The sequence below is a fragment of the Nelusetta ayraudi genome, unplaced genomic scaffold (genome assembly GCF_046127955.1).
Source record: "Nelusetta ayraudi isolate G7.1 ecotype Tasmania unplaced genomic scaffold, CSIRO-AGI_Nayr_v1 ptg000097l, whole genome shotgun sequence".
In the NCBI taxonomy this organism is placed as follows: domain Eukaryota; kingdom Metazoa; phylum Chordata; class Actinopteri; order Tetraodontiformes; family Monacanthidae; genus Nelusetta; species Nelusetta ayraudi.
This window is the reverse complement of record NW_027466147.1, coordinates 4,081,966-4,105,484: the sequence shown is the minus strand read 5'-3', so window position 1 is coordinate 4,105,484 and position 23,519 is coordinate 4,081,966. Positions and strand designations below refer to the sequence as shown.

At 45.2% G+C, this 23,519-nt stretch overlaps 1 protein-coding gene and 1 non-coding gene across 2 annotated transcripts; one reads left to right on the top strand and one right to left on the bottom strand.

Annotated features, from left to right (window-relative positions):
• Positions 1–1,332: 1,332 nt before the first annotated feature.
• Positions 1,333–5,596, bottom strand: slitrk2 (SLIT and NTRK-like family, member 2). Its single transcript, XM_076048191.1, has one exon. The coding sequence runs from the start codon at positions 5,017–5,019 to the stop codon at positions 2,347–2,349; it is 2,673 nt and encodes an 890-aa protein (XP_075904306.1). The 5' UTR covers positions 5,020–5,596; the 3' UTR covers positions 1,333–2,346.
• A 14,783-nt stretch (positions 5,597–20,379) lies between these two features.
• trnak-uuu (transfer RNA lysine (anticodon UUU)) lies at positions 20,380–20,454 on the top strand. Its single transcript has one exon. It is a non-coding gene; the product is annotated as a tRNA-Lys (tRNA).
• Positions 20,455–23,519: the final 3,065 nt, after the last annotated feature.

Sequence of the window (23,519 nt, the reverse complement as noted above, 5' to 3'; positions counted from 1 at the left end):
ACCTCGGACAGCTCCATAATAACAAGCCGAGATCCAGCAGCGGAGGAAAAACACCAGGACAAAAGACAAGAGGAGGAGAAGTGGAGGAGGAGGAAAAGGAGGAAGACGAGCAGGGTGGGCAAGCACAAAGGGGTAAAAAGAGTCTGTGGGTGTGTGTGTGTGTGTGTGTGAAAGGAGGCGGAGCGTAGGGGAGGGGGGAATTTGGCCGAGGGGAGGCCATTCACGGAGGACACAAAGAGGCGATGTCGACCCTCGAGTTGAAGGACACACAACAGAATTTGCACCGCTTTCATCATCAGGAGGGACGAGACCGCGACGCTCACACGGCTCCGGACCCCCTCAGTCCCTCCTCGAGAAACTCTGGACCGCCTTCTGTCAGCCGCAGCCTCCTCAGCCTCGCCCCCCCACGACCTCAGCACTGACTGCGCACGTTCTCTCCAAACCCACCAGGCCTCGCCCGTCGCCCTTTTGAGGACGAGCTGGGAAATCTCTTTGTAGCATTTTGCAGTACCAACCGGCTGCCTTCCATCCATCCTTCCATCCATCCATCCATCCATCAAGTGGAGAGACCTGCAAATCGCAATTGTAATTTGTCGACATTTAAAAATATCGCTTTTATGTTGTAAATAAACTGTCATGGAATCGCAGCTAGGGCGAACATGCAAACTCCACACAAAAAGGTGCCAGGAGAGCCCAGAATCGAACGCACAACCTTCTTGCTGTGAGGCGGCAGCACTAAGAACTGCGCACGGCTGCCTCTTTTTTTGGGGGGGGGGGGGGCCCGGCACTTATCCCCTCCTCCACTCATCCTGCTTATCCACAAGAGCCAATTCGCACGGCGTTAATTGCCCCACTGAAGATTCATCTACTCGGCCGCAGGATTACAGCGGCAGGTCCCCGAAAGCAACCACGTCTGAAGCCAAAGCGGCTCTAAACAATCTCGGCCCTGCAGGGAGAGAAATATCGACGACCTCCCCAGTCCCCCCCACACGCCTCCTCCTCCCGCTCGTTACCACCCCCTCCCCCCCACTCCCGAATTAAATACTGACATTGCCTGCGTGCCTGCAGAGGGATGGAGCAGAGGGATAGGGAGGGATTTGGCCGGAAAAAAACCTTTGAAATGCTGCGTCAGGTGCGAGGCAAAAAGAAAGAAATATATAAATAAATCGTTGGAAGAGGGCTGAAGTCGCTTTGCAGATAGAAAACACACACACACAGACACACACACACACACAGGACAGCGGTCCACAGCTCATCCACGCTGTAATGTTCCCAAAACACAAAAAGTAATGACACACAGGCCACACAAAACATAGCTCAAGCTCGGGATCCTGACAAAGTGCTTCAGTGAAGGTTTAATGGCGCAAGCTCACCACGTTGTATTGCTCCCCACAGCACACAATATTCTCTAGAGGTTGCACATCTCCAAAGACTTCTCATGGTGAAAGCGAAAACCAAAAAAAAGAAAAGTAACATGACGCTCCCTGTCCTAAAGAAAGAAACCAACAGAAAACAGATTCATGGAACACTTCACACAAAGTGTCAAGTTAAAAAAAAAAATTTCGCCTTTTTTTTTTTTGTTCTTTTCCAACAGACAAATAAGTCTTCTATTTTACACAAAGATCCGATTCATTAAAATACAGCACTTTCCGAAAACAAAAGGAAAAAAGAGAGAAGGAACGTTTCAATTTCGCAGAGAGCTTTGTTGATAAAATACTTGAGTGCAAAGGCACTTTCTGGAGTAAGTCTAGTAAGATTTGCCGCGTGTTGGGTTTTTGAAAAGGTTTTCTATTTCCCTTCCTCTCTCTTTACCACACTCACCGTTTCTCTGTGAAAGCTAAATATTTACAGGAATGTCAATCTTTTTTTCTTTTCTTTTCTTTTTTTTAACAAAGAATAATTATCTTTTACTTTTCACGGGGGCGAACATGAAAAAAAAAAAATACATTTTTTTTTTCTTACACAGTCCTGCCCATTGTGTTACCTGCCGTTGTCAAGTCTTTTGGGATTCAATTTCTGGGGAAACCAAAAAAAAAAAAGAAAGAAAGAAATAATTTATAGCTTCCAGGAGGAGAAAAATAGAACTGCATAATAATATACGTCTTATATTCCTTTTTATACATCTAGTAATGAAAAAGAAGGGGAAGGATTGAGAGAGAGAGAAAAAAGGCTTCCAGTCAAACATGAGGGACTGAACACAGATAGATAAGATAGATATATAGATGGGGGTGGGTGGGACTATAAGAACAGCAAATCTGTGATTATGATAACAATGCACAGAACTCTGCAGAGAAGAAAAGTGGGTGGGTGTGGGGGAGGGGAGGAGAGGGGGCGCTGTTGCTATTTTTACAGCTGGCTCATTGCAGTCTGTTTCTCCAGAACCTCCAGGTAGTCCGGCTCTGTTTTTAGCTTCCCGGGGAGAAGTGGGGGGTGCTCGCTGTTTTTCAGGAGGTGCTCCGCCCCAAAGTATTTCCTGGGGGTCCCGTACAGTGCGCTCTTGTTCAACCGGTCCTGGTTGGTGATGTACCGCCGGGCAGTGGCCACCTCGTAGGGGGGTACGATGCAGGGTCTCTTGGGTAAAGTGCAAAAGTTGTAGTGGTAAGGGGGAGCGCCTGCTGCCGACGGGAGCTCTTTGTTGGACCTCTCGCCCAGGTTTTGATACAGCATCTCTGGGGCCTCCGGGGTGGTCAGACCGCACGACGCTGGGGACTTATCCATAAAATCCATTGTGCTGATGGTGTAGGCGCCGGGGCTGCGGGACAGGGCGTCCTCCTTCTGGGCAGCATCCAGAGGCCCAAAGCTGAGCTCCTTCAGGTTCCGGTAGTACGCCACCTGTTCGCCGTCTTTCTGCATGTATATCGGGTTTTGACACATGGAGCCCACCGGAGGAGGGATGTAGTTGTACACGTGGCTCTCTGACATCTTGTCTTGGGTGGGCTCGGGCGTGTAAGAGCCGTACTGGACTTGGAAAGAGTTGAGGTCCAAGTTGTTGGCCCCCGTCGGGACGTGCTCCACCCCTTTGCGGCGCTTGAGGACAAAGACGAAGAGGCCAGCGCCAAAGCAGACCGACAGGATGAAGACGACGAGGAGCCCCAGGATCAGGACCGACAGGGGCACCTCGGGATGCAACTCCGGGGTCTGGATGCGGGACTCGGTGGGGCTGACTGAGCTGAAGACAGCCGGGGAGGAAGGGGTGGGCGCCTCTGTGCCGGGACTGATTACCGTCGGGGTCTTTGTGGGAGGGGCGTTTTGCGGCGTCGGTGCCTCGCCAGGTTCGGGGCAGATGGCCTCGTTGCGGAGCGAGCGCAGCAGGCGCCCGGCATGCTTGGACGGCGAATCGCAGGTGATTTCGTTGACGACCACGCTAGTGCTTGACAGCTCCATCCAATTTTTCAGGGCCACAATGTCGCACGTGCAGTCCCAGGGATTCTCTTGCAGGTCAATCTGGATGAATGCAGACAACTGGTCCAAGACCCCTCGGACTGGGAGGTAGGAGAAGTGATTATTCCGCAGGTTGAGTCTCGTCAGCATGGTGCCACCGAAAACACTGTCTGGGAGCGACCTCAGAAGGTTGTTGTTGAGAAAGAGCAGCTGGAGGTTGTGCAAAGTGTTAAACGTTTGAGGCGTGATGTCTTTGATGATGTTGTATTCCAAATACAGGTACTGGAGCGACTGCAGGCCCGCAAACAAGGACTCTGACAGCGATTCAATGTAGTTCCCATTCAGATAGAGGCGCCTGAGGTTTGTCAGATTCTCAAAGGCGCCCTCCTGGATCACCGCTATCCTGTTATTTCCCAAGTGCAGCAGCTCGAGCGAGCTGTATTCGGCCAGGTCGTTCCTGTAAATGACCTGCAAATAGTTCCCCGTCAGGTGGAGCTTCCTCGGGTAGGTGGGTTTGGGGTTGAGCTCGCTGACGTTATGCAACTTCCGCTCTTGGCAGTTGATGTTCAAGCCGCTGTCGGGGTTCTGGGACGTGCACACGCACACGCTTGGGCACAGCATGGGCACAGGGGAGCGCGTCTGGTAAACCATGATGGGCCCAAAGACGTGTTTGTCCTTGGAAACGCGAGGGGTGGTCCTGTAGCGTATCCTCGGGGGGCGGGAGGCTTTAGGGGCGCGGGTGGGGGTGATCCCAACGGGGTGGTAGGTCGGGGGCAGGGCCCCCTGAAAGTGGGAGTCAGAAGGGGGGTGCGCGCGCTCCCCGGCATTCCTGCGCGGGCACAGGTCCTGCTTGATGAGCTGCGTGATGTCCTTGCCGTGCAGCCGAAACGGCGTCTCGCACACGATGTCCCCCACGAACACCGAGATGGTGTCCAGCCACGACTTGAGCGGGATGAGGTCGCAGGTGCAATTCCAGGGGTTCTCCTCCAGCTGGATCTCCATGATGCCGCCGATGTGCTCCAGCACGCCGGCAAAGGGCAGCGTCTTCAGCCGGTTGCCGCGTAGATCCAAGTGGGTAAGCAGCACGAAGCGGAAGATGTTGGGCGGCAGCGACAGCAGCAGGTTGTCGTTGAGGATCAGCACCTTGAGCTTGTTCAGCTTGCTGAGGGCACCTGGCTCGATGGCGCTGATGTAATTGTAGTCGGCCTGCAGGTATTCCAAACCCTCCAGCCCGGCAAACGTGTCCTCCTTGATCACCTCCAGGTTGTTGTTGTTCAGGTGGAGGCGCTTGAGCGAGCGCAGCCCGTTGAAGGCTCCCGTCCGGATCTCCTGCAGCCCGTTGTTGCCGAGATGCAGTGACGACACGTTGCCATAGTTGGCAAACTCGTTGGCGGCGAGCCGCGACAGAAAATTGCCGTTGAGAAAGAGCTGCGAGACCTTGTTCGGCGGCGCCTGGAACTGGCCCACCGTCGTGAAGCCCTTGTTCTCGCAGTTGATGTTGAGCACGCTCTCCCGCTCCTCGCAGACGCAGCGGTTCCTGCAGATCTCCCGGAACGCCGAGGTCTTGCGGCTCTCCGTCTCCGACGGCGTCAGGCTTGTGACCGTGAGGACGCTCAGGAAGAGGATGCCGCTCAGCATTTTGGCAACCGAGAAGGATCGCTGGATTGTGGCTCCAGCATTTAACTTCTCGGCTTCAGCCCCAGATCTCAGTTAGGGTGACAAAAAACAAAAGCACAAAAAAAATGAATAAAAAACTGTCCAAAAACCCAAAGTTCTTATTTCTCCGGGGGAGGGAAAGAAAAAGGCAAAGGCACTCACACGCACACATCGGAAAAATACACTTCCACACCAGCCTCCACTGACGCACAACCGTTATTTTTGCCGTCAGAATTGGACGGTGGCGCTCTTGGGGAGAGGTGTAAATCTCTCACTGATCTTTTGCTTCCAATAGGGGGAAGAAAAAAAAAAAAACTAGATATTTTAAAATCCCTCAGAAAAGAACAATCCTTGAAAAAAAGGTAAAAAGGCGAAACCGTCACAAGTAAAAAGGGATCCTGTGTGGTGGATGGACTTGGCACATAGTCAGAGTGGGGGGGGAAAGCCGCTTACTGCAACCCCCCCTCTCCTTTTTTTCTTCCTTGATACAGAGCTCCAATTTATTCAGAGGCTTCACGCAGATCACCGGCAGCTGCAGCCAAACATTCGCAGAGGGAGAAGGGGAGAGCCGCGGGCTGTGAAACGCCGCCTCTCCTCTCTTCCGAGATGAAAATGCGTTTCATTTTTTTTAGTCCAGTCTAAAAATTAATCACTCCGCCACCACCTCTACCCCCAAAAACCCACCCCTCAAAGATCCAGAAAGAATGCGCAAATACGCACCATGACGCGCAGCCGGCAGTCCCTGGACCGAATTCCCCCAAAAGAGAGGAGGCCGGCGGGTGTAAAGTCCGGGGGAGGCAGAGAAGCGACGCCGGCGGAGTTGGAGCGCGGGAGGAGAGGCGAGTGTCCCGGAAGCAGAGGCATAACTCCGGCGTGAGTGTGTGCGTGTGCTGTCGGTCCTCCTCCGCTCCGCACACTGACGGCTGCACTGAGCGTCTGCTTGCTGCTGCTGCGGCTTCTGCTGCCGCCGCCGCCGCCGCTGCTGCTGCTGCTGTTGCTGCTTGCCTCACTGCGTTTGTGCGCGCGCGTGTTTGTGTGTGTCGGAGAGAGAGAGAGAGAGAGAGAGAGAGAGAGAGAGTGTCGGAGAAAGAGAGAGAGACAGCAGGGCTCGTTACGTCAGTGGCACGCACTCCCCGTGAAACAAGTGCGCGCACACCCGCGCGCGCGCAAAAGGGAGCCACTGAGCAAAAATGCATTTAAAAAACAAAAAAACAAAAAACAAAAAACTCGCACTTACTAAGACACTCTATGTATAGTTTACACACACACACACACACACACACACACACACACACACACACACTGGCACGCACTCCCCGTGAAACAAGTGCGCGCACACCCGCGCGCGCGCAAAAGGGAGCCACTGAGCAAAAATGCATTTAAAAAACAAAAAAACAAAAAACAAAAAACTCGCACTTACTAAGACACTCTATGTATAGTTTACACACACACACACACACACACACACACACACACACACACACACACACACACACACACACTATTACCATCCTCAATATAGCGTGAAGAAACTGCATCATGTCTCCAAAGGGAAAAGTCAGTCGTAAAACACCCATGTAAGATAGAATATGTTTTCTTTCACGTTTGCTTCAAAATCTAAAGATAAAGTAACATAGAACTAAATCTAAGGCACTGATGTGTATACATGTACAACAGATCCCGCAGGAAAGTAGTGGCTCGAATGTGTCGCTTCCTTCCCAAGAGGCACGCGTGAAGGGAGGTTTCCGAACGGCCACTAGGGGGCGGAAAAGGTCTCCTTTCGGCTCCCACTGCTCTGACGCTGCTCATTAGCCCCCCTCAATTTCCATCCTCTATCGTTCGCATCTCCGTGCAATTGTTATGGCACTGTCACGATTTATCTTATGACATAACTGCCAGAAAATTGCTCTCGAGGAGCTGAGATGAACGAGACACTAAACTCTTTTAAATAAGCACGTGGGCTAACGTTTTTTGTTTTTTTTGTCAGTTCACCAAGTGCAACGTGCTGACATCTCCCCGTCAGCAGTGATGGTTTTGTCTTTTTCATGTTCCATAGGTATTGCAAAGTAGCAATGCATTATTGTGTTCTGTATGCCAGGAAGTGGGACAGAGGATGCATGACTGATCTGTATCTTGTACTTTACATTTACCTTTGTGTAAGGTTTTCACCATGTTTTTTTATTATTTTTTTTCCATAGTAGCGTCATAGTAGGAAGGTATATTTATGTTCCCCTTGGCTGCCCTTGAAAATAAAGTTTATTGGGAGAAAAACTGAAATTCTGATGTAAATTTCCAAAGGAAAACTATTTATTTATTTATTTATTTTTTAACCCAAAAAGCTTTGCTTGCCAAACATGTAACAACCAGGGGTCAGATTGTAGATAGTAACATATGATTTTTCTTTCCCCCTAATAATCACTGCTACTACTCCTACTACGACCGTTACCACTGCAAGTGTTGATTCCAGCTTGTAATACAATAGTGACAGCATGAAATTGAGCCATCGACGGCAACAGGAAATGGCACAGTTTAGGACGTAGGGGGTGAACCGAAGAAGTGGAGTGTCTTTCAAGAATGCTCATTGCACTGAGATGCCCGCACACACGATTTGAGAAGAGTCAATAATGAAAGAGGACACGTCCATCAAGAAACTGAGTGTTCGTCTTTTTGTCACACCGGCTGGTCACGGCGCAATGGAACCGACGTTGGGCCGTTAACACGAACAATGTCGCTTCCGTCGCTAAATTTGAGTGGGTGGACAAAGGTAAAGGGTCTGCAGTTTGCCCCTATTATGAATCTGCCATTGCCATAAAGTGCCCTTTACATGGTGAAAGAAAGATGATTGACTGCCCTCAACGGTATCCTTTTTTTTTTTTTTTTTGCATTAAATTACGGATGATTTGCCCTCTGCGGGACGACGGTTCAATAATGTGTCCTGATGAGTGCCCTTCTGGGTAATAATAGCCCATGTAGCAGCACAGGGTGCCAGGACAAAAGTCTGAACCTCATGTCCTCAATGGGCAGTCTGGAAAGAGAAAAGCCTTTATGACACGTCCTCTATTCTGACCTGACACCTCGGCGCCCTCTGCAGCAGAGAGAATTAGCAAAGACAGTGACTGTCTGGGGTGACTCGTGCAGGTGGAAAATATAACTGTTCAATTAACTAGCCGTCAAATAGTGACAGTTGGCCACGCCCATGTTTGGTGCCAGACAAGAATGAAGATAAATTGTTGACATATTTAGAAAATGTAAAGTGAGGTCAAAAGAAAGAAAACAAAATCAGAGGGGAATTCAATCGCCGATTCTCGTAGTCCGACCAAGACTCCACAGGCCGAGGTCCTAATCTTAATCCATCCCTGTTGAATCAGTAGAACGCAGTTGTAGCGTCTCAGCGCTTTCCCGATCGCTGCTCCGTACGTCTTTTTTTGCAGACGTGTTACAAGAGTGCTACAGCCGGGCTTCTCCGTGCGCACGACATCTGGTGGACATTGCAAGTTGTCCCGGATCTTAGTGGGTTAGCGATCCCGTGGGGAGCAAGCGAAGGCAGCGCGTCGAGAGAAAGAAGAGAGCTGTGGAGATTGTGCGACTGCGATACAAAACCACACGTCCGCTGGGAGGGACACACAGAGACCTGACTTTGTTTGTGCGTTCCTGGTTGAATTAGCAGGCAGCATTGGCAATCCGTTGGAATGTAGCTGCTGTTTCCAACGAATGTTAAATATTTAATAGTGGTAGAGTGTCTGCCCTGAGACCGGTAGTTTGTGGGTTTGATCCCCAGCTGTTTCATACCAAAGACTGTGGAAAATGGTCCCCATTGCCTCCCTGCTTGGCACTCACTGTTCGGGGGTTGGAATTGGGGGATTAAACCACCCAATGATTCCCGGGCGCGGCACCACTGGGTCAAACAAATGTGCAGGATAGATTTTTGCATCCTTCGAAATGTGACAATGACTGGGACGTTAACTGTTCCCTGGACTCCTCTGTGGGGACAGGCATTCACCAACATCCTCTGAATACTTTTTGCCAATTATTTATCTTAAAAACTTTAGTAGAGTCTGTTTATCAGATATATTGACTGCATTGTTCACAGTCTGATTCTGCTTTAATGTACCATAAAGCCATTCTACATGATTTTCTCCAAGATGCTGAGACAAACCCAATTTCATCTTTTTATTATTATTATTAAAAAAAAACTTACAATGAAAAAATAATGAATTTAAAGAGTTTGGTTTTCCATTGTCTGTTTTTGCTATTAGAGGCTTTAATGCAGCGTATTACTTTGAAAACACTCTTCATATTGGATATCCAATGAATAAAGATTATTTGAGTCACCCTTGTATTTGATTTTTGATGTTGAAATAAATGCAAGTTATTCCTCAGTGGAAGAAAAACTTATATGATTTAAAACCGAAATGAAAAGTTGAGGAGCACTGGGTAGAAGATGATGCCTGGCGTGGAAGTTGCTTCATCACTGCTCTGCTCTGCTCTGGTCTAGTGTTCCAGCAAGCTCTCAAAGTGTGGCATTGATCCACAATTACCGGCATCAGGGAACTGAAACCCAAGCAGCTAATGGGATTGCATAATGAGTTATTATTTAATTACAGCTGTTATATTCCAGAGTAAACTTAAGGGGCTTATTTTTAGACTCGACCCATCCACCTCCGGCGACTTCTCTCCTCAGTATTGACGTAGCAGCTGTTATTTATACATACGGCTCTTGCAAGATTACACCTTTTTTATATTGTGGCAAGCCAACACACACGCACACATTTATATATTTCCTCAATGCACCTAAAATGCACTCTTAACATTTATAGGGGGGACTTGCTTTGAAATCTCTAAAACTCTTGCATGCATGTCCAAGTGTTCAATATTTCACATATTTAACAAACAACATGCTGTTCGCTAACAAGGTGATTAATCACAAAAAAATCACAATCACAAGTGTCTGATCGGCCAGTCGGCCACTAAATGTTCTGGTTCAATGACAGTCTGCATTTAAACAGTCCAATTAATCATGCTGTTCGCGTTTTGACATCCAAAAAAACAAAAACAAAAAAAGGGCAAACCAAAAGTTCACATTTCAAGTTGCTGAACCATTGACAACTTTTGTCGCTGAAAACCACCACTGTTGTTAGTATCAATTTTGATGTTTCAATGTTCAATGTTTGAAATGAAGAAATGAACGTTGCATTACCTTTGCATATATGTTCTTCTTTTATTAGATAAAATCACTATTGAATGAACTTTTCACTTTATCTTCCTTTAAATGTCCCCCTAAACGTAACGTAACGTAACACAGTGTAACGTAATACAATGTAACGTAATACAATGTAACGTAACACAATGTAACGTAACACAATGTAACGTAACACAATGTAACGGACCACAATGTAACGGAACATAATGCAATGTAACAGTGTAACGTAACAGTGTAACGTAACAGTGTAACGTAACGTAACGCAATGTAACGTAATGTAATGTAACTCAATATTGATTTTATCTAATGAAAGAAGGACATTTATGCGATGGTAATGCAATGTTCATGCCATCAGGTTCTCAGCGCTTCTTATCCAATCACAGGATGCATACGTGTAAAGCTCAGCATACATCCAGCTAGCTGGCCTCGGAATTGCATATTCGAGATCCGATTGGCTATTGCAACTAACTGCTGGACTAAGGCAGATTTCATAGAACCTGAGAACACAAGCTACCTGCTGGATTGGATGAAAACTCTACCGTAATATACGACAATGGAAGCAACTTAACCACGTGGCTATTATATGATGTGAACAGAGCCGACTGTGGAGAGTAACTTTATTATCATATTTATAGGAAAATTGAAGTTTCTAGTTTTCCGCCGCTGCTACAATGCATTGCTGCATGCATATATATTGACATCATGTTTTTCTCACAGTGCCTCGCTATTACCGTAAGATTCAAGGAAATTGTGTCGGTCAGCCCTCTAAAGTAAATGCGTGCTCCCTATCACACTGGAGGGGTATGTGTGTGTGTGTGTGTGTGGGGGGGGGGCTAATGATGACAAAGAGCGGTGATTAACATGATTGTCAGTTTCTTTTCTCTTTTTTTGTTTCTTATTTTGGCTTTATTGAGAATGATGACGGCCTCGTATCTCCGGGATGATTGATGGTGGTGGCGCTGGTGGAGTATTGGGTGGGTGCTGTGGGTGGGTGGGGAAAGCCTACAGGTTGAGAGCAGGTGGGTTTGCACTGTCAGAGCGCCGCCGCTCACCACATTCGTCAAGTCAATCACACGAACGACACCTGAGCACTCCAACGACGCAGGAAGGCTTCCTTTGAAGAGACTGTACAGCTTTTGAACGCGGCAGATAAATTATTATCCCCGATATGAAACAAATCCAACAAAATTCCAATGCCATTTGCAAAAAAATAATAAAAAAGATCAGAGGATCTCTCACTCGGCAGGCGGCGTTAAGTCCAGAGTCAATCTTCTAAATTCAATTCCAACTTTGGTGAACTTCAAAGATGAATTCCCGCTGCTCATCTTAGCGGCGTTATCAACGGCTGCGGCCGCGCTGACCTTAACGAGACTCACAACTTCCACCAAGCACTTCTGCTAAATAATGATTTCTCTTAAAAGAGGCTCGCTGGGTGTTTTTGTTTGTTTCGTTTTCTGAAGGTGTCAATCCCTGATCTCTCTTTTACACACACACACACACACACACACACACACACACACACACACACACACACACACACACACACACACACTTCACATATTCCTGCCTAATATCCTGCTTTAGCCTTTAAATGTGATCACCACAGGGACAACTAACTTGATTATTTTGTAAAATGGCTTCCAAAGATCTACGGATAAAACAGAGCTTATTTCTGCATTGGGGCTTCTCCACAAAAGCATTTATTGCGTTGTTCTATTATTTAATAAAGGAAAATGCAAACTCTGCATGGTGCCATCTTTGAATAGTTCTCTTGCAGAACATAATTTCAAGACACTTTCAATTTTCAAAGAAATCTTTTTTTTCCATTTCCCTCTCTTGGAACCCAGACTTCATGCTGAGAGAGAAGAAGCACACAAGGGTTATTAGTCAGATTTGAAGCTACACTGCTCAGGGAACCACACTTCCCAGAGTGCACCAGCAGCAACACATCAGCTGCTCGTTTGCTTGATGCGACTGACGCTGATGTGAAGCACCTGAGAGGGATTGGAGATCCTCAGGCAGTCAAACAAACAGACTTCAGAGAAGAAAGTTCACTCAAGGGTTCGGTCCAAAGACGCCAATGGTCTGTAAAATATTTCATTCTGCTTTTATATTGTTTGAAATGTTTCTTAATATGGTAAAATATTTAAAAGTAAAAACCCTGTTAAACGTTTAAACTCCACTAAAAAATTTTAAACAATCGTAAATATTTTGTAAGAGTCACTCCACGAGTTTGTAGATCCACTTTTTTTTCTGTCTTTCATTTAAAAGGCACAAGGCCTTAACTCGTATTTAATGCTATTTATGTAATCAAATGTTGGATGGAAACACTGGCATTTAATGTGACTCATTCAAAATGATGAATTCAAAGTAAACTTTTGTTTTTTCTATCTTTTAAGTTCACAACTTAAAAGATAGAAAACACAACTTAACAACTAAACCAGAGGAGGACTTGACAGTTGGTCAGTCAGTCAGTCAGTTAGTTAGTTAGTTAGTCAGTCGGTGAGTCAGTTGGGTCCTGGTTGAGAACATGATGCTTGACTATCTGCTTTCTTCTGGTCCCGTCCTGTGCAGCATGTGCTGCCTCGACCCACCAACCAGGACAGGTTTTCCCGTCTTCAGTTCCGAGGTCACAGTTCCCCGCTGTGCAGTTTTCGGCCTCCCTCGTTTCCGCTTTCCAGGCGGGGGTCCATCTCAGGGCTGTTGCACTTCCTCTGTGTGCACGCCCTGCTCAGTCCGTGAGTGCGAACATCTTAGTATTTGCGAGGAGGGTAGGGGGCGGGGGGTAGGGGTTGGGGCCGGGGCGTCAAATCGATGTAATCAAAATGAGGATAAGATAAGAGTTGGCTGCAAGCCAAAAACACAGATGGAAAAAGAGAATGAGCGATTGCTCTCTTCGCGGTTCTGACACGCGTCTCAATGCAGCCGCCGGGCTTGTGTTGGGCGCGTGACTGCCGCGGCTTATAAGGGCCTCATTAATGTCTCGGAAAGATGATTTGTGAAAAGGCAGAGGCACCCCGAAAGCTGCCGTTTTGCATGCGTGGCAAAAAATAATAAACCTCTGGCGTCAGAAGCGTTGCGCGTCAAAGCAAGCAGCTTTTTTTTTTTTTTTTTTTGTTATGAAGATTCTCCTTTGGAGTTCAGCTCAGTGCAAAAATATGACGTCTGTTCTCTGACGGTTGTTTGGGCTCTGAGAGGGGTCAAGAAGAGAAGAGCCGGCGCAGGAAGATTCAGTGTTCAATTTGGCAACGCTTTGCCAGCCATGATATCAGCACAAATATAATTGTGATATTCTTCCCGTTCAGATATGAGCTTCAGAGTTTGTTAGAATGGAATTCCTTCTCTGTGGCTGCGTTACATCGGACCAAATAAATGGCAAACAGAATGCACAGTCTTTCCTTTTGGCAATCAACAGAATTTTGTCACAGTCATTTTTTTTTTAATAATCTTTATTTATTCCCCTCTTCCTCCCTCTCCTCCTCCTCCTCCTCCTCCTCCTCCTTTGGGCTGTTGCCATTTTCTGAGTTGCCACAGCCAATCCTCTCCCCTCGCACCGAGTAACATCGTCTCCTCTTCAGTCTCCCGCCTGCCACTTCCAACCTCAGCATTCTGCCTCTGACATATCCACTGTCTCTTCTTTGAAGCGTACAACACGCACCAATGTGACTGATTTGTCATGCCGGTCATTTCCGAAGAGAAGCTCAACATTTCATCTCCGGCTGCGTTTCCATGAGCCCTGGAATTGTGCAAGACCCAAATATGGCAATAAAAAAGTGGTCATGGAAACCGCTAAACTTGGAAAAGCCTCTCAAGTATGGATCAAAGGTTTTGATGCCCTCATGAGGTGCATTTTCAGACGTGTCCATGTAGAGGTATACAGCTGCGTTTCCATGACTTCACTGTTTTTTTATTTAGTTAACTTCAATCAACTTGTTCTATCTTGCAACCTGGATAACAAAAACCTGTGCAGCCTTATGATGCCAAACAGGTCATTCTGATTCAGTGAGTAAAACCCAGAGGGGATAAAAAAAAACAACACTTTATTAAATTCACACGTCACCCATGCATCAACCCCATTAAATTTGATTTAATTGTAGATTGTTAAACGAGAGGACTACACACACACACACACACACACACAAAGACACTGCGTGCCCTTGAATCCTTTTCAAAAATGTATCAGTTACGCATGACGTGAGCTGCGAACATGAGAACACGTCGCACGTTAAAGTACTTTGTGTCGCTGTGTTTCCGCCAACAGTCCAGAGTGCACTTTGTGTACTCGTGGTGAGACTGCAGCCGAGTGCCGTTAGCGCAAGGATAAATCCCACAATGCAGCACATCGTCGACGTTCATTCCCCTTTAGCTTATTGAGAGCCGCTGGATGCCATTGAGAGGTTTTTCAGCGTGAGAAAAATGGTTTCGCTCCTGTAGCCACACGCTGCAGCGTGCTGGGGGATATGTGGGCAGAAATCTCCCAGCATGCATTGGGACTTTCTGTTCAGAGGACACGTGTTTAAAGTCGAGTGAAATGATGTTTTAAACGTGTTATTCTGACGTTGCCTGTTCCAGCGTAATTGGTTTTTTAATGTTCCTGCTGGCCCATCATCGTGTTTGTGGTGTGATGGTTCTGTACCATGAGCGAACTCGCATGCTCAATGGGTGAGCCACTCCCATGGGAGCGAATGAAGTATGTGCTGAAAGCCATTACAGCGATCTTCCTGCCAGGCGTTCACCTCTCTGCTTTATGCTAGTATCAAACCGCTCAAGCAAATTATGTATTTATAATGTGGTCCACTGAAATGGTTAAAGCTTAAGTAATAATGGGTATGGGCATAAATCCAGTCAATTTCCGGCCAATTCACTAGCAGGTTAAAATGAAACAGAAAGTACATCAGGACCCTACATGGCAACTTAACCGATAATTCAGAAGAAATTGATAAACCTTTAAGGCATTTTTACAAACACCTCCAAAATGACCCACAACAAGACACAATAGAAGACGCCCTTAATAACATTAACCTACCAAAGTCAGACAAGAAGACTACAACTATGGATACAGACATCACCATGAAGGAACCATAAGACAAATATTATTGAATAAGGACCCATCATTGGTTCATATACAATATACAATGGCAATGGATGTCATGAAAACTGTTAAGCTCGTGTTTAAAGAGAGCAATTGCAAACATTCAGAGCCATTCCTGCTTGACATCTTTATCATCTCATGGTCCCAAAATAGGTTCAGCTGTATTCTCGTAATGACTTCTGTAAAAAGAAAAAAAAGAAAAAAGTGATTTCTTCACACCATTTATGCACCTGATGACGCAGATGTGTCACCATCAAATCATAAAGACGAATAAGGACCAGATGTAACACAGGGTGTTAATAAAATAATAATCCCATTATGTTGATATTTTTTTTTTTTTTACAAAATATGAACCAACAGGGGAGCAGAAATTTAATCATACACCTCAGCGTGTCACATTTACACTTCCAACTTGAGTTGCATGCAAAACATTCTCACCACAAAATGTGGCTGCTCTTTGCCTTTATGATACAGTTCCGTTCTGTTGATTACAGCCGATGCTGGAGACGAGGTTTGGGGACCAGTGTTGTCAAAGAATGAAACCTTTTTATTCTCTCATTATCCTCACCACGCACTCCCCGCTGTGCTGAACGTGCACTTTTTAGTGAGAAATAATGAGGTCAGAGCCCGTAGACGCCAAACATTGACAAAATAATATTCCATATTTACATACTTTATTAAGCTGCTCCGCCGACGTTAGCCCACCGAAATTGGATTTCATAGCAATAATAGGTTTAAAAGGTTGGAATAATTGTAGAGTTTGCATGTTCTGCAGCTGCTGGCGAGGGAACCCTCAGGGTTCTCCAGCTTCCTCCCATAATTCAAACGCATGAAGGTGAAGAAAATTGGTGAGAGTGAGCATTGTTCCATGGAGATATATGCATAAAAGTGTTATTTCAGCACCGTGAACTTTTGCCCGTTAATGAAACCTGTTTATGCAATATGACAATTGGAATATAGCTTCCAATGACCTATCGGATGTGTCGTGGCAGAAAACTGATTAAGTTTTGTTGTGTGAAGGGCACTAGGGTAGCCGTTGAACCCGAATAGACCTCAATTTACGTGGTCCTGAAGCAAAAAGCTTTTGTTGGTTCATGGCATTTATTTAACATCCTCAAGGAAGACCCAGGACAAGCTAGAGGGACTTGGTCTCTGGGAACGCCTTGGGGTCCCACTGGATGAGTTGGGGGAGGTGACTGGGGCCATGGAAGTCTGGGCAGTCTCTGCAGAGACTGCTGTCCCCGCGACCCGACTCCCGATAAAGTGGCAGAAGATGGATGGATGGATGGATGGATGGCATCTTCTTTTGTATAATGACAAGTGAGAAACCTCCATCTTTTGTTATTCAAGCAGAAAGAAAATGTTACTACTCATAGTTTTCCTATGGATGTGATTGGGCGACATAAACCATGTTACCTCCTCGTAGTGAGCTTTCATGTGTGGTAATGTTTAATTAAACTCTTGCCGAAACCAGTCAGGGGTGACACGTACACATGCTCTACACTAGGAAAAAATAAATAAATAAATACACCTTCATGCTTCTCATTACAGATTTAAAAAAAAAAAAATAAAAGCGAAAAGAAAATCTCTTTATCAGGAGCTCGGCTCACATTCAATTAGTTATGGAAGACTGACTGAAAAATAAGGGAAAAGGAGGAAAATGAGCAATCCAACAAGCTATGCAGGGTTATCTTTCTGTATGATAATATGGACAGTAATCAAATACTCACTAATTCCATGGGGATGATACATGGAATTTATTCAATCCACAAAAGTATGATTACAGGATTAAGTGTACTTTGTTTGGGGGATAAAAGTTCACCTTGAAAAAGATGTAAAATTGCGAATGTTTTCGTTCCACGTTAACTTCATTTATTAATTCCACACACATGTCAGGCTGATAAATCCTCTCAGTTTATTTGTACGAGTTTTCTACAGGAACCTACCACATATTCTAACATAGTGATACCACACATTTTCTTGTAATGAGACAAGCAGCATGTTAATTGAATCTAGTACCTTGAGGGAGGAGCAAGTTGTTTGAAAAAAAAAAAAAAAAAAAAAGAATAATAAGAAACATTGTTCTCATAGCATTCAAGGCATGAGTGAAGAAAGGCAGTTTTGGATTTTGCCATCGGCTAACACTGTTGCACCCGACACGAAGGAGCAAACAGTGAGTGTGTGATCTCCAGGCAAATGAGCAGATAATATGCTACAATGCACACAGCGTGATTAAACAGACGTCACCATGAAATTTCCGAATAAGCAGTAGAGGATTCAGAATGTGAAAGCAGAATATTGATGAACTATTTGCACAGCCGCTTTTAGCTTTGCAACAAGCTGTTCACCTTCAGGCGCTGGTTCCCCCGAACCAGACTGAAACAAAGACAAAGTTAAATTCACATTTAAGACAACATATACGATCAATGTGTCAATCTTCTATGCCCACTTCCTCCAGCACTATCTGGGAGCGTATGCCCGCTGTCATTGGGCAAAGGCTGGTTACACCTTTGCCACTCCATCACAAGGCCACATAAAGAACAAACAAAAACATACAACTATTCATAATCACGCCTACAGAGAACGTAGACTTCCCATTTAGCGTTCCACGCATGTTTTTGGACGGTGGAAGGAAGTCCGAGAACCTGAAGAGAACCCAGGCAGACACAGGGAGAACAGCAACTCCACACAGAAACCACTACACCACCGCGTCACTAACCATACAGTATACGATATTAGACTTGCTCGTTTTAGAAATGATGACTCATCATCTCATGTCAAATTAAAAAAAAAAAAAAAAGAGAGAGCAATTTGTAGCTGAAGGAACGAGATTCAGAATAGCTTTTTGGTGTTGTTGCCATTGTCGCGGATTTAGTCTTTCGACTACTTTCAGTGTCTCCTATCAGTTTGAGTTAGAGTCTTAATAAGAGTGTATTATTTAAGGACATATTTCTTACTATACGAGTATTAAGCCAGTCCTCATTAGTACAGTGGACAGTATTTACAGATGTCATATCATATCATATGAGTCAATCGTGGCAAAGAGCAAATAGTCTGACATTAGCTTTGTTTACGTGGACACAAATACACGTAATAAATCTGGACAGGACTGAAAAAGCTTCATGTACACGTGTCATATAACTACAGATTTAGATCCACCATGGATTAACTCACTGTTTGAACCGAATGTTTTGAAGGAAATGTCGCTGTATGTAAACCTCAAGAACCTCCCACTAAAACCATTTAGAAATTAAGAACCTGATGAAACATAATGTAATTATTCAAATTGCTTTCTAATAATCTAATTCTGCCAGATATTAATTTCTTCCCATGAGGCGCTCCGCTTCCCCCAATAATCTCGCCCATGCGCAGCCATTCACACTGGCATGTGGTATTTTCCATGCAGCCTCCATGTACAGCTCAGACAGCCAGTTTCCCATTTTCCCATCAGCCTCCCCCATCAGGGACACGGTTATCAAAGAAGCATTAAATAATTTCTCTCTCGGCTCGCCTGCAGGGCTCCTAAGCCATCAAATCAGCTGAAATTTCATGGGTTCAGGGCTTTAGCGGCGCCTACAAGCCTAATGAATCTTGGCTTTAAGCAATTACATGACTAGTTGAATATGATTTCTTTCTTTTTTCTTGTTCGCCTTCCAGCTTCAAAAAGATGACTGTTGAAACCGAGCAGAAATAAAATATTTTCCCAACAGACTGTGTGAATTTTTTAATGTCTTCCACTAATTAATATGTAATTAATGTATTCATATATAATTATTTAATCATCCAATATGTTTGAGAGTTTCCAGCATACAAAAAAATGCTTCTTGCCAGCTTATAAGGGACCGCATCTGTTGGTGTCATTTTTTTTTTTTCCATTTCAAAATTGTTTGGCTCACCACAGGTGTCTCTGCCTGCTTGCACCTTCTTTCATATCAGCAATCATTTAATATTTGAGAGTGTAATTAGATGAAAATTCCTGCAAATCAATTAACACCACAACCCGGTTTAGCTTCTGGGGGGATCTGCAGGGAACCGGTCTCAGTCGTGATTGGTGCCTGCTGAATGTGCTTTGATGAGATGACTCATTTTTCTTGCTAAGCATGTTGGGAGATGAGAGGAGCTGCCGGAGAGCTGAGAAAGACTTTCCGGCAAAATCAGAGGATGCTCCTTGAGATGCTTTTGTCCAGGCTCCAAATATACAATGACAAGAGTCAGATAAATAAAATTTTGGGTTATTTTTCCTTCCGGGAAGATTGTTGGGAACCAGTCTCAGTTGTGATTGGTGCCTGTCCAATGTGCTTTGATGACCTGATTCATTTCCTCCCTAAGCGTGTACATATGAAACCTTTATATCAGCTTTGCCTGAAATGCCCTGAGGGAAAGTGAATGGAATGGTTGACTCGGAACTGAAATATATGATATGCATGCAGCGCCAGCCTCCCCACAGGGCCTCAATGAATTTGAGGAAGTAGAGACACCGTGTGTACAAAATGACATTGAAATTCACAAGAAACTATAGGGACGTTTCTTGCTGGTTTCCAGGTACTGCCATACCCGTATGTGTACTTGATGCACTGTCTCCATAGTGGCCAAACCAGTAATCTAATCAGTGCTGGGCCTTCCAGCTTCCCACTCTCAATTTATGACTCTGTATGGGCAGCAGGGAGAGTGCCTGTGCATTATAGTGCCCCTCTCAATGCTAAGCTGTCAAATGTGGAGCCAACATTGCCAAATGGAACATGAGCGGTACAACAAAAATGCCATATGTGCTTATGAGGATATGATGCATGACCTGAAATGCATCACCACGTTTTTTTTTTGTTATTCCATGCAATATTTAAAGACACACAAAAAGCATGGAGAGCGGCTGCAGTGTAAATGGTGAAATGCTCTGCAATGGTGAACCACCAGGCGAGTGAGCGCATCTCTCTCAATTTCCCACGTGCAGCATAATTGAAAAGGTTTAGGCTAAATCCTGCTGAAAATGTGAAGACTAAGCGAATATAGAGCATGAAGTTAATTTCACTAGAGCAGAACTGCTGCCCCTCAGGCCTGGGTAGCTCAGATGGTAGAGCATCAGACTTTTAATCTGAGGGTCCAGGGTTCAAAAGTCCCTGTTCAGGCGGAGCTCACATTCATTGTCAGTCATTCATTTTTAGACAGCCCATTGGACAGTGGACAGAACTTGCCAAAGCAATTTACACAAACAGTGTTTGCTCAGTTTTCACTCTCTGTAAGTGTGAGTAGAGTTTACGTTGGATCTCCGCTGTCGAAAGCTACGAGCAGTTTGACAGATAACGTCAAGAGATACACTTGTTTGGTGTATCTTCTGCTTAGTCATCTTTGCATTTATTAATCATCTTTGCCTTTGAGTGCATATACGCTGAGTTTCTTTGGTGTAGTGGTCATCATGTTCGCCAAGCACGGGAAAGGGGCTTGGCGAACATGGTTCTTGGGTCCCACTTGTGGTGAAAAAGCTCCGACTTTGTCTTCATGTCGTCGTCGTTACTCTCTTAAGGAGAAACAATTATTGCGAGGAATCGCATGACAAATGTCTCCATTCGCTGAGGGCAACCAATGCAAGGTGCTGTTGCCACACCACAGTGAACACCACCACACGCTGCAACTGGCCGTCAGCCTCTGCTGCGCCGTCCGAGTGGTGGCTATTCCCCCATGCCAGCTCACACGGATGACAAGTCCTCTTAAGTGGCCACTGTGGGATTTGGTTGCTCTTTGTTAGAGAAGACTGGGCCCAGAGAAGAGCTTCGAGGTTGACAGGGCGGTTGAAGCAGACGAGGAGTCAAGGAGGACGTCTCAAGAAATGATTGCCAAGTAAGGCCACCCTGACTGAGACGTCGTTATTATAACATCAGCCGTCATTATCCACTTATATATTGATAACACTTGTACTTACGTGTGTGTGTGTGTGTGAGAGAGAGAGAGAGAGAGACAGAGAATGGTTGTTTGCTTTTCTATGTGGTCCTAAGTTGAACTGGTCACTTGTCCAGGGTGTCACCCTGCCTGCGCCCTGTGACAACTGGGAGCGGCTCCAGCAGACCCCCGGGACCCTGAGTGTAGGATGCTGCAGGTATTGAAAATATGATGGATGGATGGATGGATGGATGGTTCCCAATGAAGAAACCTTGGTAAGAATTGCTTTACATAAATAGGGATATTAAAAACTGTCTTGAAAATAACAGAATTTTAAAAATGCAAAAGTGAGTAATAGCAGTGTTAACTATGGAAGGTCAGAGATCAAACTTGATTTAAAAAAAAAATGTATTGTTGCACAAAAAAATACATAATTATTTAAATTATTAAGAAAATACATAACATAAATCAAATGCAGTCATCAAAAATCGCGGGACCTGTTTGCAAGCATACAATTTAAACTTTGTTCTTTGGACCCAGCGACATCTACCTGCTTGAAAACCATCTGTCTGCCTCCGCTGCTTAGTAGACCTCAAGGCAAAGCTATCGGTATTGGAAAACATTAGTTTGAAGAAGAAGAAGAAGAAGAGAAAAAGTTCCGTCACAGGATTTCAATTTATTTTCAACGATAACGCAATGAGGACAGCAAATGTAAACCTCAGCAGAACGTACTCATCTGTCACAGTGCTCTAAGAGGAAGTCACTGTGGAAGGAACATAGGAAAGCAATAATGTTGCCGTCCAGCGCTGTGAGGAGTGCGTGTGTACTGTCACTCCCACTCTGGATTTCCTGTTCAGTGGCGTGAATAACGTCTAATTCCGAGGATGCTGCTTTCCCTGCAGAAACAAACGAGCTCAACAAACAAACCAAATACCCACAGTCTGCGACTCTGTTGTCGAGCCGACAACGGGAGTGCGAAAATATAATTACATGGTTAGTCTTCATTGTTGTTGTTTTTTTTTATATAATGCTGTTAATTAAAGTACTTAATTGTGTTTCTTTGCTGTAAGACGTCTATAAAGACCTTCCATTTCAAAGAAGCATCACTCTGCAACTCCTTGCAAAAAAAAAAAACAAAAACATCAAAACAGAGTTATTTACTGTGTCTGAAATTTCTCCCTATTCGCTCCTGTGTATAGTGAACTGCATACTATAGGAGATAGATGGATAGAGACTTTATTGATCCCTTTGGGATGACTCCCTCAGGGAAATTAACAACCTTTTTGTAGTGGTGTCCGAATCCTGAGTGAACATCAGCCTTCACTATATTGTGCACTCAATGCATCGCTAGTAGTAGTGTACAATGGATGGTCACCAACTCAGAAATATAGCCCATCATGCATTACGCTCACACTGACCCATGGACACACACACACACAATGCAACCACCATAACGTCATTAACGGCACCAATAGTAGTGTCCAAAGGTTTTTTTTTCTTCTTTTTGTTCTTTTTTTCTTTGGCTACTCACTAAACCTGATCCCTCCATTGTGACACAGCATTTGGGAAATGTTGCTGCTATGGAGAGAAAAAAAAAAAAATATGGATTATTATTTGTGCCACCAAATCCAATGATAAAGACATTACTCAGACTGTCTGCAGCACTCAGCCCCCAAAGAACATTGCGTTTCTTTTAAAAAAAAATAAAAATAAAAAACAGCCGCACTTTGAGGTCACACTGTCTCAGTGTTGCCAACAGCTGCCATAAAAAACAAAAAAATTGTTCCAAAATTCAAAACCCTTCCAAATTATTCTCGCCATGTCAGGGTGTCTTTGGGCGCTGATGGTTACTGCGAGTGGGCCAGGGACCTTTGTCTCATGTCATCTTGCACCGCCTCAACCCTCCTCATCCAAAACACTCAGTGCAGAAGGTTGACTCTAATGCACCGGCCTTAGGTTTGCTCGTGCCATTTAAGACCTGCAAACAGCATTAGCTGCTCCAGCGGACGGCCACAGAGACAAAGCGCTATGCAAGCAGAAGACTGAATGTATAAGTAGAATACACTGCTTTCCTCTGGGGGCAACGCAACCTGCAGCTTCTCCAGCCTCTGCAGGGCTGCTCATCACAGTCAGTGTCAAGCCTCCACTGAGCTGCTTCGCTGTAATAACTCCAACCTCCCGTGGCAATCTGTGTCAAATGGGTTTGACAGCAATGTGTGTGTGTGTGTGCGTGTGCGTGTGTGTGCATATGCGTGTGCGTGAATGTGGGGTTTTTATTGGTGCTGAAAGATTCATTTCTAACTGCAGTGAGAGAACAGG

Bases quoted from the DNA above. Each gene is read 5' to 3' on its own strand.
- slitrk2 (XM_076048191.1), bottom strand. From the start codon at position 5,019: ATGCTGAGCGGCATCCTCTTCCTGAGCGTCCTCACGGTCACAAGCCTG.